Genomic DNA, 20500 nt, shown 5'->3' on the forward strand with positions numbered 1-20500 from the left:
CCCTGTCAGAGATTCACTTATACACCTTTCCCTACATTCTCTAGATTTATATTCCCTCTGGATGATTTTACCCATGAAGACCATTGTTAATCATGACTCCCAGATTCTTATCTCCAGGCCAGACTTTCTCCCCTGGATTCCCCGGACGCAGGTATATTGCCTTTTGACCCCCATGCTTTTGCACGTGCTGTCCCTCTGCCTAGAACGCTCTGTCGTGTCAGGCTCACTTTTGCACTAGACCCATCTCAGGTGCCACTCTCCCCACCAGGCCGAGAAACACAGGTGCCTCTTCTCTGTTACTATAATACCCTGAGCATCTCCCTTTCTTAAGGTGTAGCCTGCTAGATTATAATCATCTTTCTAATTATATGATAATCATTTTTCTTGACAGCCAGTTATCAATCATAGATGTAACATGTAACATATGCTCAATAAATTGTTGAACGAACAGGTTCCATTTTTAATCTGAGTGGGTGCATTTAACAAGCTACTAATTCCAAACTAGGTTGTCCTTCAAGGGGGAAAAAATACAAATTCAGGTTCACAAGGTTCATTTCGCTATTTACGACTCTCTTTTCTGTTATAGACTGGATTGTAGATGTCTTATAGCTAGTAAAACAGCCATTAAGCTTGTTTTTATGGTGCGTTAGACGAGAAGTCACAGAATTGCTAGAATGCCAGATGTTTACTAACTTCAATAGGTCCCGTGACTACTGCTACTTGCTCTAAATCCAGTTTCACATACTAATGGTTACTATTCATTGAGCACATTTCTATATGGGAAGCTCAGTGCCTTAATTTACATTATCTCATTAACTCTTCCCCCAGATCCACTGATGTAACTCTATTATTATGCCCAATTAATAGATGAAACTGAGATTTAAAGAGATTGAGTAACATTTCCAAAATCACCCACCTACTAAGGAGGTGAGTGGATTTGAGCCCAGGTCTCATTCCAGAGAGTAAAAGTTCTTAAACACTATAGTATATGACCTTTCAACTATCAGAAGGAGATTTGTGAAGAGTTTGCATATAGTTATCACCAATTATGGGGCCAGACTAAACCTTTTGATTCCAGGCAGACAAAACTAAACAGACCAGTTCTCAGGGACACAAAGGCAAGACTGGCCCTGCAGGAAAAAACAAAGAATGAACAAATCCTGGCCAAGTCACAGCCTGCCACGCTGAACGGCTTATCTCCACGAGAAAGCTCATGTGTGTATGCACACGCAACTATGGATTAGAAATCTACTAAGGACAAGAATTCAGGTCCCACCAGTTTTTGTCCTAAATCTTCTTCCATCAGGTCTCGTGCTTGAAAAAATATTGGCCTTTTAAGTTAACAATCATACATTGGCAAGAACTGTTTGTGCATCAAAGATCCACAGGCTGAACTTGATTAGGCAAGGGGTGTGCATTTATTTTTTTTAGGGGTATGCATTTTGAACTGCCAATAAACTATTCAGGTTTAAAAACCCCTCAGAAACAGAAATGGTGAGGGACTGATTGAAGCTTGCAGCAGGGGAAGTATTTAAGGGGAGCCTAAGAATCTCTGGGACAGTGGTGGTCGAGGTAGAAGGAGGATGGGGGTCATCACTGTACCTTGTATCTGGCCTGTTTTTAATCTTCAGGTAACAGGATTAGACTCCTGTGAATCTTTAGAGGGAAAAGAAAAGTTTATCTTATAAATGTCCTATCCTAATTTCTTTACCATTCGGTAATAATCTTTCACGTGCCTCAAATTTTTTAGGAAATTAAGACAAAAGTGTCAAAACCAGCACCTGATATACACTTTTTTTCCCTCCACTGCCCATCACTCCACAAAGTGGTAACAATGAGAACTATTCCTAATAATTGGGCATTAAAAACAACAAAATCATATTAACTACAGTTACCTATTCCCTAACCTATAAAGGTAAGCCTATATCCCTGTAGAAAATGGTACTTCTTTCAATTTACTGAGCATCTAATATCTGGCATGCAATAAAGGAACAATCTCAGTCATCAAAACAGGTATTATGACTATTATTTTACATATGAGGAAGCCTTCTGAGTAGAAGGTGGTAATGGAGTAAACAGCTGGACACCTTGGAAACTGCCCTGGGTACATACCCTTGGTATTTTCTCACATTTCACATATTTATTAAAGCATTACTATGCCATTAATCAACACAACCCCAATAGGCATTGTTGGAATGAGGTCATTACTTTAGGCCTCCGAACAGGGGTATGTGTGGCCTGACCTTGGTATGCTTCAATCTTGATCACATGGGAGAAGTAATTCCGACATTCATTCCACAAGCAACAGAGAGACACAAGTACGAGTGGAAGCTGATGGGGAATTCTTTCTCTGATAGTAACTTATTTGTTCAGTGTCCTATCTCCAGGACACTGAACAAATAAGTGAGCTTTAAGAGTCAAAATCCAGTTGGTCTCATCTACAGCTATACCCCCATCACCCATCATCTAGTACTGTGCATGGCATATAGACATGCTCAATAAATATTGGGGAAGAAATAAAGACAGTCCATGTGAGAAAACGGGCCAACTACAATACTACCAAGGATGAAGACATACTCTTTTTTTTTTTTCTTTTCAAGAAGACTTCAACTCTGACTCACAGGAAAGATGAATCCAAAGACGTGAAATCTAAACGGGGATCTTATTTTGTGGAGCATGAGGGCCAGGACAAAGCTTGTAGAAAAGGGTGAAATGGAAGGGTCAGTTAAGGACAGATTGGATTGCTAGTGTGTAACTTTCAAATTCTTGATCTGAAATCATTTGTCCTTGCCTTTTCTCACATCTCACATATTTATTAAAGCATCACTGTACCATTAAGCAACACAACCCCAATAGGCATTGTTGGAATGAGGTCACTATTTCAGGCCAGTGGTAGAACATAAGGGACATCAAGAGGGTGATTTGTTGTTATAAAGCAAAATCAAACCAATTACATTTCCACAGGAATCTAATATGGTGGAGATAAGACCATTATGAAGCTAGAAACTTGAGAAAATCATTTTTAAAGCTCATAAGCATATGTAACTCATGACTAAAGGTGCTGCACTGTTCTGCAACATGAGTGTCAGGGGAACAAACTTCCAACCTCGTGACTCATGCTTCCGTATTACACATTACACACTCATGCTTCCGTATTCTTCACTTTAAAGAAATGTGAACATAAGCGTGTTCATAAAAATATCTGATACCGAAAACACAACAGCTGTCAGGCCAAGAAAAATCTGTTGACACCGTGTCATCAGAGCCACACTTCCAAGACGGCAAGTTATTTTACCTTTTGAAAAGTATGGGCGGAGAGACAACTTCCTGCCCAAGACCAGCTCGAAGCCACCGTCTGCTTCCTAGAACAGGTTCCTGAACTGCCCAAACAGGGCAGGGGAGCAAAGGCCCTGGGAAGGGAAAGTAAAAATAATTCCCCCAGCTGCATTCGCACCTATTCTGTCTCTCCTCCGCCTTCAGGCGAGGAGGAAGAGTTCCCAACTCTGCCCACCTCCAGGCCAGTGGGTCCCTTCTGGTCTCCCTTGCCCGCCTTGAGGGTGACCTGCGGACCAAAGCAGCCCAGAAAGTGGCTCAGGCCGACCCACCAGTACCTCCTCCAAAGGCCTCCCGGTTGCCCCCTGGGTCACCCGGCAGGCCCCCGCGATTACACAGTTCTCTCGACCAGACAACTTTCACCGACTTTATTGGCCCCCGACCCTAATGGGCCCCTCGCCGCCCACCTCCCCACTAGATCGCGCCGGCCCTCCATAACATCAACCGTATTCAAAAACACTGCGGGGTGGCTATGGAAAGAGCCTTTGCTGAGGAAGCCAGCTCTCCTGTGGCGGCGTCAGGGTCACTTGCTCTTCGCCTTCTGACTCTCCGTCTTCTTGGGCAGCAGCACGGCCTGGATGTTGGGTAGGACGCCGCCCTGGGCGATGGTCACTTTCCCCAGCAGCTTGTTTAGCTCCTCGTCATTGCGGATGGCGAGTTGCAGGTGGCGAGGGATTATCCTGGTCTTCTTGTTGTCCCGCGCGGCGTTGCCAGCCAACTCCAGGATCTCCGCCGTCAGGTACTCCAACACCGCTGCCAGGTACACCGGCGCCCCGGCTCCCACTCGCTCTGCGTAGTTACCTTTGCGCAGCAGTCGGTGCACTCGGCCCACCGGGAACTGCAGGCCCGCGCGAGAGGACCGGGACTTGGCCTTTGCCCGCACTTTGCCGCCCTGCTTTCCGCGACCAGACATGTTTGTCTCTCGCCTAAAACTCCAGCTAGGGGAAATAAAACCCAGCGGTCCAGTTCCTAGAATGGGAGGGCAACGTACCACATCTGAACTGCCTCCACCAACACTTTGCTGACACTAGGCAGCGCCTTCCCATTGGGCGCGGCAACAACCTCGGCTCCGGTGACCAATGACAGGCAGGCTCTTCTCCCAATTAGAGCGCTGGCAGAAGGACCGCCTTCTCCAGCTTGCTCCAATCAAAAGAAAAACTGCTAACCCTCATTTACATAACCTTCCATATGAATACCCTGGGCCCGACTGCTCCGCCTTTAGGGGTTCAGTTGAACTTACAGGATCCTGAGGTTTCAACGTCCTCGCTCACTCCCAGGAAAATAACGTCTTAAGAATTAAGTAACCGGGTTTCCCTAGTGGCGGTAGTGGTGTAGTGGTTGAGAATCCGCTTGCCAATGCAGGAGACACAGTTTCTTGCTCTGGTCGGGGAAGATCCCACATGCCACAAAACAACTAAGGCCGTGTGCCACAACTACGGAGCCTACAAGCCATAACTACTGAACCCGCATGCCACAACTACTGAAGCCCATGCTCTTAGAGCCCATGCTCCACAATAAAAGAAGCCACTGCAATGAGAAGCCTGCTCACGGCAACAAAAAGTGGCCCCTGCTCACCGCAACCAGATAAAAAAGCCTGCACGCAGCAACAAAGACCCAATGCAGCCAAAAATTAATTAATTAATTTAAAAAAAAGTTTTAAAAAATTAAGAAACCATGGTAAGAAAAAGAAAAATCCGGAAGGAGAGCTACTCTAAAGTACAAGGCCTGAAGCAAGAAATGCCTCTAGCACTTGAGGTCGCAGGGTATGCCCCCAATTTTTGACTTATTATTATTATGGACACTTTTTATTCTTGTAAACAAGAGAGATCTCTAACTTGAAAATGTTCTAACCTTGATTTCTTAGTAAATATTTAAAAGCCAACCTATTTTACCATTACAAGAATCCTGATTCTTCAAGACTTTTCTTCTTTGAGTCAAGGATTAAAATCATGTGGTACAATTTGACTATTTAGGACTTTTTTTTTAGCCATCCAGAGAGTGTTCTGAGAGCTCTTTTAATTCTTCTTTAACAACAATCACAGTAACTTTTTTGTGCTATGGAGATGGGTAAGGATAGGTAAATAATAAGCATTTAGGTATATATAAATATTTACCATAAAGCTTTCCTGCTGGAAAGGCTTATTCGTCAGGACTAGGGACAGGGAGCACAGTTTACTAAAATATTTGTTCCTCAAGGTGTTAAGTACCTGGGAAAGAGTTATGAATCATCCTCTAAATACTGCTGCCTTTTATCGCAGTAAACCCTTTTGGGAAGACAGTCCTATCTCCTAGAGGGGCGACACTACTCAAAAGTTTTGGTTTTGCTCAGGGATTCTCTTAAGAAAAGAATGGAGAGCCTCCTAATTGGGGATCTGCAGTATAAATCACTATTTAAAGCCACGATCATGGCATCCACTATTTTACAGGAACTTTGAATTTTTAAGTGAGAACCTCGGGTTTTAATGAAATAAGATTACAGTATTTTAACTAAATAATCACAGAAATAGTTATTTGATTGAAACGCAAAAAACGCGCTTCGGCTGGAGGCGGTGGAGGCAGTAAAGTCTGCCAGTTGTGCAGAAGAATCTTCAAGGGAAAAGTCTGGGGGTATTGGGGGGAATGGGTAAGGTTAGACTTTTTGAAAGGATTTTAGTTCTTTCTCCACGGGGCCCCCAAAGAGAAAAAAGAACCATTAAAAGATTTTCTCTACCCCAACTAGTGACTTAAAAAGATCCACAGGTGTAAAGCAACTGCTTTTAAATTTAACATGTAGTAAAGCATTCCTGGTTCCTATTGATTTTCACATTAGTCTGAGAATGGTATTATAAGAGTAAGCATTCCGTTTGAAAACTATAAAATTAGAATTCCCGCGCCCTACAGAGAGAGAGAGAGAGAAAAGGCAAAATAAATTTTATCGAGTCTTTCCTCAATTTCATGGCAAAAATAAGAAAATCTTTCCCAAATAAGCAAACAAGAAATTTTATAGGCAGGGAATTTTTTTTTTTTCCTGTACGCGGGCCTCTCACTGTTGTGGCCTCTCCCGTTGCGGAGCACAGGCTCCGGACGCGCAGGCTCAGCGGCCTATGACTCACGGGCCCAGCCGCTCCGCGGCATGTGGGATCTTCCCGTACCGGGGCACGAACCGGTGTTCCCTGAATCGGCAGGCGGACTCTCAACCACTGCGCCACCAGGGAAGCCCTATAGGGAGGGAATTTTAAAAAAAAAAAAAAAAAAAGAAAGAAAGAAATCTCCTGGAGCCTATAGCTCCGCCCACTTTCTTGAGGTTTTCAAACAGGTCCGCTAGAAGGCATTATAAGGCAAGGTTCACAGCTCACAGAACTACTAGCAGCTTGCTGTTTGGTTTTAGACGTGTTGTTGTGAAAGATGTCTGGCCGAGGTAAAGGTGGCAAAGGGCTAGGTAAGGGAGGCGCTAAGCGCCACCGGAAGGTCTTACGGGACAACATCCAGGGTATTACGAAGCCCGCCATTCGCCGTCTGGCTCGCCGTGGTGGTGTGAAGCGCATCTCTGGCCTCATCTATGAGGAGACCCGGGGAGTGCTCAAAGTGTTCCTGGAGAACGTGATCCGTGATGCGGTGACTTACACGGAGCACGCCAAGCGCAAGACGGTCACGGCCATGGATGTGGTGTATGCGCTGAAACGCCAGGGCCGCACCCTTTACGGCTTCGGCGGCTGAGGTGTGCCTGCGGCTTATCTCCAGATCCCAAAAGGCCCTTTTTAGGGCCCTCAAAACGTCAAGAAAAGAGTTGGTAGTGCTTAAACTGCCGTGTGAATTTGCAGATAGGTGCTTCAAATGAAGCGTTAATTGGGGTTAGGCTTGAGGCTTGGGGAGGTGTGAGCCGCAGAGCTCGAGCCGGGAACCTAGCGTCCGCGCTTAGAACGTAGCCTGGGAAATACGGCGCAGGGCAGTAGTGATTTTGCTCTCTGTTTCAGAGCCGGACTGCCGACGTTGGATTCCTTTTGGGAAAAGTAGGCATCGCTACCTTTCCAAACCCACGTCTTAGAAGTGGTACACGCTTCTTAGCGGGGGAGGCTTCGGGCCCTGAGCATATATAGAATGGCTTGTATGCAAATAGGGTGAGCCGGCTATCCTCCTCCGATTGGATAGGAGGCGTCAGAGGGGGCGGTTCTCGCTGGTGCTACCCGGGTTCTCGCTGGTCGACCCGCTCCGTCTCTGAGACCGCGGATGTCGCGGCGTCCAATAGGAAAGCTCGAGGTGCAGGCGTAGTGTGGCGCGCCGGAGTCTGCTGGGTGTGAATATTTTATTTTTTCACTGACTTTGTGAGTAAGGGGTAACCCAGCTCAGGCGCTGAATGCAGGGTGGCTGCGTGTGGGCGAAGTCCAGGCCTGGGCCTGAGCCCTCGGCCCCTGCGCTAGCCGTGGGTCAGCTGCACAAAGATAGACGCGCCGAGCAGGTGAGCGTCGCGACTCCGGAGTACCCGGCGGCGGTGCTTGAACTCCTAGCGGTGGGAATCCAGGAGTTAGCCGGCAACGTGGCCGGGGCGCAGGGCAGCGTCCTGCCCAGCATCCATGCGCTGCTGTTGCTCGGGGGAGAGGGTCGTGTGGCCCGGTAGCAGCCGGGAGATAAACCCTCACTTCCTAGTAAAAGTCGTTTTCCGAATCGCGGGCGGGGCTGAGGAGAGGAGAGAGGAGGCGGGTTGGGTTCTAAGGGGTTCAGTGAAAAGGGTGTGGCGAGAGAGCTGTTTAGTCGTGGAGTCCTACGCAGTAATCCCTCCCGGGAGAGCAAGGAACGGTCCGTTTGCGGGCGCTTTCCTGGGTCGCCGGCGGAGCTGGAGACGGGGCCCCACCTGCGTGCCGCAGGCAGGGGCCGCCAGCGGGGAGAGGCGGGAACCGAAGTCATTAAAGGGCCTCGCTCGACTCCTGGCTCTGTCACTCCTAACTAACCTGTTTATATGAGGGAAATGGGGAAGGGGCTTAAGGCCCCCAAATGCGGTGTGATCCCATGCACCTTAACTGATCTCCCCCAGCTCCGGCTTGTCTAGACATCGTGAAATCACTTAGCTTCCTAGAGGTGGTTGCCTGGATTGGCTTTGGGGTAATTTCCCAACCTTGACAGCAATGTATGTGTATCTCACTTTAAGCGATATATCAATATATCTCATATGTACTCTAGCCAGGGAAACATTTCTTGTATTCCCTCAGCAGAGGCTGGCATCATATCATTTATTGAATATCAGACACTTTGGGACAAATTGTATTCCATGATTGCATTTGATTCCCCAGCAAATTTACGAATTATGTATTATTAATTACCATTTTATAGATGAGGAAACTGATACGGGGTTTGGGGCAGAACTGAGCCAGGATTTGAACCCAGCCCTGTTGGATGCTGCACCCTTTGACGTTAACCTTTACGTGCTACTGACTCTGCCAGGGAGGCTCCCGTCCCTATTTGCTGACATTTCACTTCTAAGTGGTTTCTTCTACTCCATACTCAAGTGTATCCATGGTGCTGGTATTAATTAAATTTCTGGGGCAGTGAGACAATCCCATAAGTTCAACTTTCTTTAATTCAAGTGAAAAAACCCCTGAGTTACTTAAAAAGAAGCAGCAGGGTCTGGCACACTTCTGTGCCGTTGTATTTGTTGAGTGAGCGAATGAGTGTATTTGAGTAGATAGATGCACCTATTAAATCCCCAATTTAGTGTGAATCAGATTATTGAGGATGAAGGTGGGACTGCAGTGGAGCATGAAAATAGGTATTCATATGATAATTTAAAATATTTATTCTTTAAGTATTTAAGTTATTTGGAATCAATTTTTTGTTTATATTTTTGATGGTGGCCTCAATTTTTTTGAACCTGTCTAGTAGAACTTTATTTTCCCTTGTAGCACAGCTTTTTTGTTTTTGTTCATGTTTTATGTACTTTATAAAATATAACCAAATTATTTGAACATGAGAAATCTTTTGTTTCTGTCTGTGAGTATGAGTCCCATGGTAGTGTCCAGTCCTGAAGTAATCATTTTCCAAACCAAAACTGGGTCACATGATTTGAGAATGCAAGATATCTGAAATTAGAACTGACTGAGATTTTCTGAAGTTGACTAATAAAATGCCTTCCTACACGTTTGTTAAAGAACTTAATTTAAAGCTGTTCTATAAGGCTTTTCTTACAATGTGAATGAAATGCTGTTGAAATTAGATCCTGTAGCAAAGTCATCTCTTCTGAATTTGAACATTTAATGCCTCTTTTGTCCCAAGAACTGTTAACTTTTGAAGATTCAGAGATAAATAAGCCATCAAGAAGCTTCTATTTTCCAAGTAAAGAGCGAGGGAAGGGGAAGACATCTATGTGGTACACATGTGGTTTGCTATAATGGAGTGGCATGAATGAAATGCTCTTGGTGTACAGAACAAATTTTATCAGGCCTAGGGGTGTCTTCAAAGATCAGGTAACATTTGTTCTGAGCTGAAAGCCCTTTGGGGAAGGAGAAGAGCACAGCAAGCTTGGGGAGCAAACAGCGTGAACAAATGCCAGAGTAATTTCTAGGCATGATGTATTTGGGAAACCTTCTAATGTTGGATATCTAATTTGTCCTGTTGCCTGAGAATAATGTGATGGACCAGGTAAACAGTTGGGTATAAGTTGAAACTAAGTCCAAACAAGCCAATAGAAAAATGAGCAAAAGACAGTGGAAAAACATGGCCAATTACCATAGAAAGAGATGTTCAGTTTGATGAGTCATCAGGGAATTGCAAATCAAGACCACAGTGAAATGCAATTTTTCATTCACTAGATGGGTTAAAAATTTTAAAATGACAATAGCAAGTGTCGCACAGAATTTCTTATAACACTAGTAGGAGTATAAAGTGATTCAACTATTTTTGAAACAAAACTTTGTCATTGTCTTGTGAACTTGAAAATAGATTCACATTTATGCTGAACCAGCAATTCCACTCCTGGATATTTACCTGAGGGAAATGATAGCACTTATGTACATGGTGCATGTTCACTAAAGTTCTTGGTAGAGCTCTTCACAGTACCAAAAACAAACCAGCTGCACATGGACAAGAGACTGGATGAATAAATTACAGTGTGATATAATTTGGCAGTCAGAATGAACTGATAAACACAGTCAATTCATGGTGGTCTACAATACATGAAGACTTGTGGCTTTATTTATTTGGCAGATGTATATTCTAAACTAATATATGGTTGAAGCTCACCTGTGGGAGTCCTGAGGAACTAACTGAGCATTGCTGCCTTCCACAGAAAATTAACATTTTCTTCTCCTTTGGGCTGGATGCTGCTATCAACCTGTGACCATTTTAGCGCCCTGTGGGTGTCCCAGCTTGTTGAAGAGGCTCATATTCTACTTCGCCTCCTTATAGATTGATTCTCCATTGCAACCCTAGAGTGGATGCTTGCTTACCTCTCACCTTCAGTTGTTATTTCACTGTCCTTTTATTTTTTGTTCTTTGATTTTCCTTATTTTCTTCTGGCCATAATAATGCAGCGTTTGTGCTAGAAGGTTCATTCAGATTGTGTAGATTGCCAAACTGCTGTAAGTGGATTTCACTAACTACAGCATTTGAATTTATGTGTTTTCCCCGACTAGTCTGTGAACTCCTTGAAAGCCAGAATCTGATTCATATGTGTACCCCTAGAACCTCGGACCTAGAGTTTGGAATACTCATAGGCACTTATTAATGTTTTGGGAAGATTATCTATTTGATAATATGTTAATATATCTTCCTAAAATGAGTTGTTTTCCATGTATTTTCATTTTCTGAAAAGATTTTATACTATGACAATTATCTGTCCCTTAAATTTATTAGTAAACCATTTGCCTTGACCTGCCCTGGAGGTTATGTTTTGGTTATCTTTTCAGATTCTTTTTTTTTTTTTTGCGGTATGTGGGCCTCTCACTGCTGTGGCCTCTCCCGTTGCGGAGCACAGGCTCCGGATGCGCAGGCTCAGCGGCCATGGCTCACGGGCCCAGCCGCTCCGCAGCATGTGGGATCTTCCCGGTCCGGGGCACGAACCCGCGTCCCCAGCATCGGCAGGCGGACTCTCAACCACTGCGCCACCAGGGAAGCCCCTTTTCAGATTCTTTAACCATTTTTATTGGTCAGCAAAGTGACCTGACAGGTGGAGAGAAGGGCTACCTTAAATATCATATGTGGAATACTAAAAACTAATAAACAAAAATTGTAGTTGATGTTTACCCTTAGTAATTCTTTAATAACTGGCATTAAACATTATGATAAAGATTATATTCTGATAATAAGAAATAAGTTTGCTTATTATCAAATCCAAAATTCTACCTAAATATTTTTGTACTTACATACATAGATACCTACGTATTTTGTATTCTAAGGTTATCTTTCACAAAACTCTTTTCCTTGAGCTCACTCAAATAATAATGTCCCAAAATCCGAACAACTGCTTTACTATCTTGAAGATTATAATCGTGCATAACAATAAGTACTTGGTTTCTAATACTTTCTTATGGGATGTATGAAACTTGATTAAAAGCAAGCTATCTTAGAGATAAATTTTATATTAATCTTACAATTTGCTAAACCATTGAATTAGGCATTCTAGATATATAAAAAAGAGATACTTTTGGGCTTCCCTGGTGGCGCAGTGGTTGAGGGTCCGCCTGCCGATGCAGGGGATGTGGGTTCGTGCCCCGGTCCGTGAGGATCCCGCGTGGGGCCCGTGGGCCATGGCCGCTGGGCCTGCGCGTCCGGAGCCTGTGCTCCGCAACGGGAGACGCCACAGCAGTGAGAGGCCCGCGTACCGCAAAAAAAAAAAAAAAGAGATACTTTTATATTTTCAAATAGATACCTGCAATTCTGCATCATCTTTACTCATCTTTATTATCATAATCATTGCAGCTAAACTCTTGGGTTTTTATTTTGTTATTTATTTTATTTATTTATTTTTGGCTGCATTGGATTTTCATTGCTGTGTGCGGGCTTTCTCTAGTTGCAGCGAGCACGGGCTACCCTTTTGTTGCAGTGCATGGGCTTCTCATTGCGGTGGCTTCTCTTATTGTGGAGCACGGGCTCTAGGCTCCCAGGCTTCAGTAGTTTTGGCACGTGGGCTCAGTAGTTGTGACTCGCAGGCTCTAGAGCACAGGGTCAGTAGTTGTGGCACATGGGCTCAGTAGTTGTGGCTCGCGGACTTAGTTGCTCTGCGGCGTGTGGGATCTTCCCAGACCAGGGCTCGAACCTGTGTCCCCTGCATTGGCAGGCGGATTCTTAACCACTGCGCCACCAGGGAAGCCCTAAACTCTTGTTTATTCACTGAAGAATAAGATAAAGAAACTGGAGGAAGGTGCTGCCTGAGTTCAGCCTTTTTAGGAAATAATTTTCTTATAGTTTTGTTTCTCTGCAACTTATAGTGGTTTTATATTTTTAACTTAATCTGACAGTTAGCTTTTAAAAGAATTCAGTCCATTGTCACATTTAAACAACTATAAACATGATTCTTTCTTTCCATCTTTATGTTTTTCTATTGCTGTTCCTTTTTGCTATTTCTACTGGTTTTATCACAACACTGTGGCAGACATCACTGGCAGACATCCATTATCATTCTCCCGTTTGTTCTTAATACCAGAACCTAAATTTTTGGGGGAGTGATAATGCACTCAGGAGAAAAACTGTATTTCCAAGGCCCCTGTGGTGAGAGGAGGGCCGTATGGCTGGTGGAAGCTGTGGGTGGAGCTTCCGGGAACCCTGACTAAAAAGGAGGGTAACTCAGATGAGAGATCCTTTGTAGTTCCCTTTTCCTCCTCTTATTCTACTTGGAGTGTGGGAGTAATCATGGCACTTCCTGGGCCGGGGTACGAACCCGTGTCCCCTGCGTCGGCAGGCAGACTCTCAACCACTGAGCCACCAAGGAAGCCCTATTCTCTTCTTTATATCCCCTGTCAACTCCAAAGATTTGTTGAGATGATTTAGCACTTTAATTCTAGACTATTTTGATTTCTCTTGCAGAGTGACTTTTTTTTTTCAAGAATCGTTATTTAGCATTTATATTACAAATTCCCAATCACTGTATCATTATCTACTCAGACTTAATTATACGTACATTGCAGGAATCATAGTTCACTACTATTTTTTCTCTTCTTCATCTTCCCCGATTTTGAAGTCTCTATTCTGATTTCTTTTTCTTTTTCTTTTTTTTTACTTTTGGCTGCGCCAGGCAGCATGCAGGATCTCCCCCCATCAGGGATTGAACCCATGCCTCCTGCAGTGGAAGCACAGAGTCCTAACCACTGGACCGCCAGGGAAGTCCCCTGATTTATTTTTCAACTGAGTAGTCCTTTTTGAAGAATTTTCCTTAGGTGAGGTATGTGGGTAATAGAATCTATGAAATTTTGCAGCTCTAGGAATATCTTTCCTTCACCCTGACTGGTAAATGTTACCTAAATGATATATAGACCCTTAAGTTGTAGCTCTTTTTTTTTCTCAGAAGTCTGGATAATGTTCCATGGTCCATCAGCTTCCAATGTGCAGGTAAGAAGTCCCATGCTCGTTCACTGGCCTTTATTCATTTATTATTTGTGAGATTTTATTTTTATCCTTGGAGTTCAGTCATTTTACCAGGGTATGTTTGAAGCTATTTTGTTCTTGTATTCCATTACTGTAGTAACTCCTTTTCAATCTACTGACTCAACTTATTCTTCACATTAGGGAACTGCTTTCCCTGAAGCAGAGCCTAAGACAGGGCTTGGGTGCAGATGACTTACTGAGGGAGTGCTTTTCAAGAAACGTGAGGGCACAGTGGAAGTTGTTTCCAAGGGCAGGTAAAGTCTAGCCTTGGTCTGATCCACAAGAGTTTCTGGAGAGGGAATTATAACTCTGAATTGTCCCATCTTAAAGCAGAGGCCACAAAACATGTATAATATAAACATATTTAAAAATTTTCTGAGGTAAACTTATTATTTTTAAAATAAGAAAAATTATGATTAAATATTTTATTGTGGTATGATCAAACATGGTTTTATCCATATATTTCCTGAACTTTTTTGGTGTTGCTCTGGATTATGTCAATTTATTTCTTTTTCTCAGTTTTATTGAGAAATAATTGACATACATCACCAATGGTTTGATTTGCCTATATTGTGAAATGATCACCACAATAAGTTTAGTTAAGAACCATCATCTCATATAGATACAATAAAAAGATAAGAAATCCTCCTCATGATGAGAACTCTTAGGATTTAGTCTGCTAACAACTTTCCTTTGCAGTTGAATTTGAACAACTCAGAGGTTGGAAGCACCAACTCCCATGCAGTTGAAAATCCTCCTATAACTTTACAGTCGGCCTCCTCTTTCGGTTCCAAATTTGTGGATTTAACCATCCACAGATCATAGTACTGTAATATGTATTTATTGAAAAAAATTCATGTGTAAGTGGACCTGTTCATTTTAAACTCATGTTATTCAAGGAATAACTGTATATCATCCGGCAGCGTTAATTATAGTCATCATGTTGTACATGATATTCCTAGTACTTATTTATCTTATAACTAGAAGTTTGTACCTTTTGACCACCTTCCTCTAATTCCGCCTCCCACCACCGCTCTTCTATAGCCACAGATCTGATCCCTGATCTCTTTTTCTGTTTTCTATAAGTTTGGTATGTTTGGGTTTTTTTGTTTTTTAGATTCCACATATAAGTGAGACCATTCAGTATTCGTTTTTCCTGTCTGACTTATTTCACTTAGCATAATGCCTTCAAGGTTCATCCGTGTTGTCACATGTGGTAGGATTTCACTGTTCTTTATAAATATAAATTTATATTTATATAAATATATTTATATATATATATAATATTCCATTCTTTTATATTTATATAAATATATTTATATATATATATAATATTCCATTCTTTATCCATTCATCCATCAATGGACACTTAGGTTATTTCCGTATATTGGCTATTTCAATAGTGCTACTATGAACATTGGTGCAGATATCTTTTCAAATTAGTGTTTTCATTTCCTTTGGATATATTCCAAGAAGTGGAATTGCTGAATTGTATGGTAGTTCTATTTTTAATTTTTTGAGGATACTCCATATTGTTTTTTATAGTGGCTGCTCCAATTTACAATCACACCAACAACGCACTAGGGTACCCTTTTCTTCACGTCCACACCACCATTTGTTATCTCTTGTCTTTTTTATGACAGCCATTCTAACTGGTGTGAGGTGATATCTCATTGTGGTTTTAATTTGCATTTTCTTAGTGACTAGTGATGTTGAACATCTTTTCAGGTACCAGTTGGCCATTTATGTATCTTTGGAAAAATGTCTATTCAGGTTTTTGACATTTTTTATTTGAATTAGTTGCTTTTTTGCTTTTCAGCTTTATGAGCTCTTTATGTATTTTGGATTTTAACCCTTTCTGAGATATACGGTTTACAAATATTTTTCCCATTCTGTAGGTTTTCTTCACTTTGTTGAGTTACTTTTGCTGTGCAGCTTTATAGTTTGATGCAGTTCCACTTGTTTATTTTTTGCCCATTAGGTGTGATTTACAAAAAAACCCATGACCAACACCCATGTTAAGGAGCTTTTTTCCTACATTTCCTTCTAGGAGTTTCATGGATTCAGATCTTACATTTAAGTCTTTAATCCATTTCATGTTAATTTGGGGGAGTGGTATAAGATAGGGATCAATTTTCATTTTTTTACATGAATACCCAATTTTCCCAGCAACATTTATTAAAGAGATTATCATTTCTCCACTGAGTATTCTTGAATCCCTAGTTAAATATTAGTTAACCATTTAAGCTTGGGTTTATATCTGGCTCTCAGTTCTTTTCCATTGGTCTGTTTGTCTGTTTTTATGCCAGTACCATACTGTTTTAATTACTATAGTATTATAGGTAGCTTGAAATCAGGAAAAGCCTCCTGCTTTTTTCTTCTTTCTCAAGATTCCTTTGGCTATTTGTGATCTTTTGTGGTTCCATATAAATTTTAGGAGGTTTTTTTTCTATTTCTGTAAAAAATGGCATTGGAATTTTGATAGAGGTTGCACCAAATCTATAGATGGCTTTTGGTAGTATTGACATTTTAACAATATTAATTCTTCCAGTCCATGAATGTGGGATACCTTTCTATTTATTTGTGTCCTCTTTGATGTCTTTCATCAGTGTCTTACAGTTTTCAAAATAGAATTCTTTCACCTCCTTGGTTAAATTTATTCCTAAGTATTATATTGTTTCTGATTCTATTGTAAATAGGATTAACTTCTTTATTTCTTTTTCAGAAAATTTGTTGTTTGTGTATAGAAACGCTACTGATTTTTCTATGTTCATTTTATATTCTGCAACTTTACTGAATTCATTTATTAATTCTAACAGTTTTTTGGTTGCATCTTCATCTGCAAGTAGAAAAATTTTATTTCTTCTTTCCCGATTCTGATAATTTTAATTTTATTTTCTTGCCTGATTGCTTTAGCTAGGACTTTAACCTTTCACCACTGAGTATGATGTTTGCTCTAGGCTTCTCATGTATGGCCATTATTTTGTTGAGATATGTTCCTTCTGCACCTAATTTGTTGATTGTTTTTATCATAAACAGTTGCTGTATTTTGCCAAATGCTTTTTCTGCCTCAGTTGAGATAATCGTATAGTTCTTTTCTTTCATTCTCATTGGGGGATTTTTGATTACGCAGTCAATATCCTTACTAGTAATTGGTTTATTCAGATTTTCTGTTTCTTCCTGACTGTGTCTTGGTAGGTTGTATGTTTCTAAGAATTTTTTCACTTCTTCTACGTTGTCCATTTTGTTGGCATATAGTTATTCACAGTAGTCTCTTATGATCCTTTGCATTTCTGTGGTATCATTTGTAATGTCTCCTTTTTCATTTATAATTTTGTTGATTTGGGTTCTCTCTCTTTATTCCTTGGTTAGTCTAGCTAAGGGTGTGTCAATTTTCTTTATCTTTTCAAAGAACCAGCTCTCAGTTTGGTTCATCTTTTCTGTTGTTTTTCTGTTCTCAGTTACATTTATTTTTGCCCTAATCTTTATTATTTCCTTCCTCCTGCTAATTTTGGGCTCAGTTTGCTCTTCTTTTTCTAGTTCCAAAGGCATAGAGTTAGAATTTTTATTTGGCTTCATGCAAAATGGATAGCAGAACCTAGTTTCTTATGCTAGTCACATGGCAGGCTTTTTTTCCCTTGGTCTTTGCAGAGTAGAATGTAACTGTTAGCAATCTGGACAATATAACTTTTACACTGTTGGAGTGAAAGATATGAAGGAACCATAGAGGAAATGATAGAAGCAATAATATTCTCAGCTTACAAAAAAGGAGATCGAACTTAAAATTCCTATGTGAAGTGGGCCTGAGATATCTGTAAGGACATCGTAACATTTTTTCTCTATTTGATTTGATACCATATACTCATATTACTTTGTTAACTTTTTTTAAGATCCATTTTGAGAAACAGCAATTTATAATTTTAGTGAGAGTAATGTAGTAATTACCCAGAAGCATATAAAATTTCCCTTTTATTGTTATCTGTGAACTGTTTATAAGGAATTTTAATTTCTGCTTAGTCATTAATTACCTCTACCAGTGCATATTAATATTTCAATATTATCTCCAATACTATCTCATAGGAAAGATACAACCCAGTACAGCACCTTCAATCTGTCTAGATCTTTTCAGAAAGCCATTGTCTTTGATAAAGTTACATATATTCAGACCCACTGAAAGACTAATTCCTGGTGTGTGGTGAATTGGGGTTTTTCAGTGAAATTTGCTTCAGTCACCAACCAAAGAGATTGTTGCCAGGAAGAAACAAATGAAGCCATGGTTTTAGTTGGAGATTAATTTGAAAGTAATGCCACATTAAATGCCAAGTATATATCCAAGTTTTGAATTCTAGAAGGACATTGTGCATGCATGGGGAGAGACAGAGCAAATTCTCTGGTGTCTCTTCTTATAAGGGCACTAATCCCATCATGAGTGCCCCATCCTCATGACCTCATCTAACCTCACTTTCCTCTCATAGGCCTCATCTTCAAAAATCATGATATTGAGAAGTAGAGCACCAACATATGAATTTTGGAGGTCACAAATATTCAGACCATAATACATGCCTTGTATGTTCAAGGAATACCCAGATGGCCAGTGAAGGTCAAGCAGAGTTGGCTAAAGAAAGACTGGGAGGAGATGCGGTCAGAGGATCTGTTGCCTTAAGATACTGGAAGGGCATTGCCCTTTATTCTGAATGAGATGGGGATCTACTGGAGGATCTTAAGCTGAGGAGTAATATGATCTGACTTATAATTTAAAAGAGCTAGTTTGTTGGTGGTGAGGAATATAAACTGTAGGAGGCAAGAATACAAGAGATGATGATAGTTTGGACCAATGGCAGTAATTTGATTCTAAATGTATTTTGAAGGTAGAGTCAACGTATTGGAAATTAGAGAGGAATTAGATGTAGGATATAAAAGAAAAAGAAGAATCAAGGAGGGCCTGAGAGAACTTCCCTGGTGGCACAGTTGTTAAGAATCCACCCGCCAATGCAGGGGACATGGGTTCGAGCCCTGGTCTGGGAAGATCCCACATGCCACGGAGCAACTAAGCCTGTGTGCCACCACTACTTAGCCTGTGCTCTAGAGCCTGTGAGCCACAACTGCTGAGTCCGCATGCCACACTACCGAAGCCCATGCACCTAGAGCCCGTGCTCCGCAACCAGAGAAGCCACCGCAGTGAGAAGCCCACGCACCACAACAAAAGAGTAGTCCCTGCTCACCGCAACTAGAGAAAGCCCACGTGCAGCAATGAAGACCCAATGCAGCCAAAAGTTAATTAATTAACTAATAAATTTTTTAAAAGTGGTATTATTATTAACAACAAAAAAAAGGAGGGCCTGAGAAAGTAGAGTGGTAGAAGAGTAGAGTTATAATTACTGAGATGAGAACGACTTGGGGAGGAGCAAGACTGGAGAGAGGAGCTGAGGAAAACAGTAGTGCAGTTTTGGACATGAGAAATTTAAAATATGTATTAGACATCCAGGTGGAAATGTCAAGTCAGCAGTTATATATAAAATTCTTGAGGTTAGGGGAGAAGTCAAGGTTAGAAATATATGTATTTAGGTGTTATCAGCATATAGACAGCATTTGGAGTCTTGAGTTAGATGAAGACCATCTCTTAACTCATAACTCCTTTTTAAGAGCAAAGAAACCTTTTCAGAGATCCCTAAAAAACCTTCCCACATGTCTCACTTGCCAGAATAAAGTCACATGGCCATGCCTAAGCTCATTACAAAGGCAATGGGACCATTGCAACTGAATCAGTTAATTAGGAGTCACCTCCTGGAGCAGGGGAGGAGCCAAGCCTCCCAGAAGCTCATGTTAGCATGAGGATTAGCAGATAGCTGTACAAATTGTGGTTCTGCCAGGAAACAGGAGGGATGGGCCTTATAATCATTATAGATGTCTTTAGGAGCAGAGCTCAAATTTCAGTGGCAGCTTTTAAAGGTCTGGCATTTTCCTCCTTCTTCCAGCAGGTGGGAGTATTTCCAGCAGTCTTTCTCATATCTTCTATATTACTTACCGATACCACCTCCTCTTCAGCTTTCTTCTGCTGCCAAAGGAAAGTGAAAGGAAGTGTGACATGTTACAGTGAAAAATAAGATACTTTTTTTTACCCGTGTGGCAGTTTATTCTGTATTAAATATTTTCATGAGCTAATCTCTAATGGATATCTCACTTTAGTAAATTTTATTAATTATTAATCCATCAATTTTGACATAAACTAAGCTGGGCTTATTTTTACCTTGACTGAGTTGTTTTGATAGTTAAAAAATAATGGATGTAAATTATTTAAATAACTTTTTGCAAAATACTTTGCTATGAAATCAAAGCTTTAATTACTTACCTTAATTTGATTCTGGAAAAGCTTACAGAATCTTAGATACCTAAGTATGAAATTGTCTTCTCTTTACTTTTATCTTCTAATTGTTGCACTATTGTTGCACTAGTAATACAAAATTCATTTTGTGTGCAAAATAGTTTTCTGTTTCATATATAAATTAGACTAATACAGTTTCTTGACAAAAGAAGGGACTTAATTGCATTACTCACAGTTCAAGCACTCCTCCCACATTGTAAAGAAGATATACAGATAAATATTCATTGTACACTTTCC

At 41.2% G+C, this 20500-nt stretch overlaps 3 protein-coding genes across 7 annotated transcripts in view; 2 read left to right on the plus strand and 1 right to left on the minus strand.

Moving 5' to 3' along the window:
- Positions 1–3680: 3680 nt before the first annotated feature.
- Positions 3681–4354, minus strand: H2AJ (H2A.J histone). Its single transcript, XM_079937097.1, has one exon. It carries the CDS (start codon positions 4244–4246, stop codon positions 3857–3859), a length of 390 nt encoding a protein of 129 aa, XP_079793223.1. The 5' UTR covers positions 4247–4354; the 3' UTR covers positions 3681–3856.
- Positions 4355–6165: 1811 nt separating this feature from the next.
- On the plus strand, positions 6166–7058 carry H4C16 (H4 histone 16). The gene has a single exon (XM_079937698.1). The coding sequence runs from the start codon at positions 6718–6720 to the stop codon at positions 7027–7029; it is 312 nt and encodes a 103-aa protein (XP_079793824.1). The 5' UTR covers positions 6166–6717; the 3' UTR covers positions 7030–7058.
- Positions 7059–7589: 531 nt separating this feature from the next.
- Positions 7590–20500, plus strand: part of GUCY2C (guanylate cyclase 2C) — a 106409-nt gene continuing 93498 nt past the window's right edge. Inside the window, exon 1 of one of the 5 annotated variants that reach the window (XM_079936430.1) lies at positions 7590–7604. Coding sequence is in view for 2 of the 5 variants with exons in the window: in XM_079936426.1 (XP_079792552.1) it covers positions 7667–7768 (102 nt within the window). In the remaining 3 variants the exon portion in view is untranslated. The other 4 variants (XM_079936426.1, XM_079936429.1, XM_079936428.1 and 1 more) reach the window with 4 other exon arrangements.

This window comes from Stenella coeruleoalba, assembly GCF_951394435.1.
Source record: "Stenella coeruleoalba genome assembly, chromosome: 11".
Lineage (NCBI taxonomy): Eukaryota > Metazoa > Chordata > Mammalia > Artiodactyla > Delphinidae > Stenella > Stenella coeruleoalba.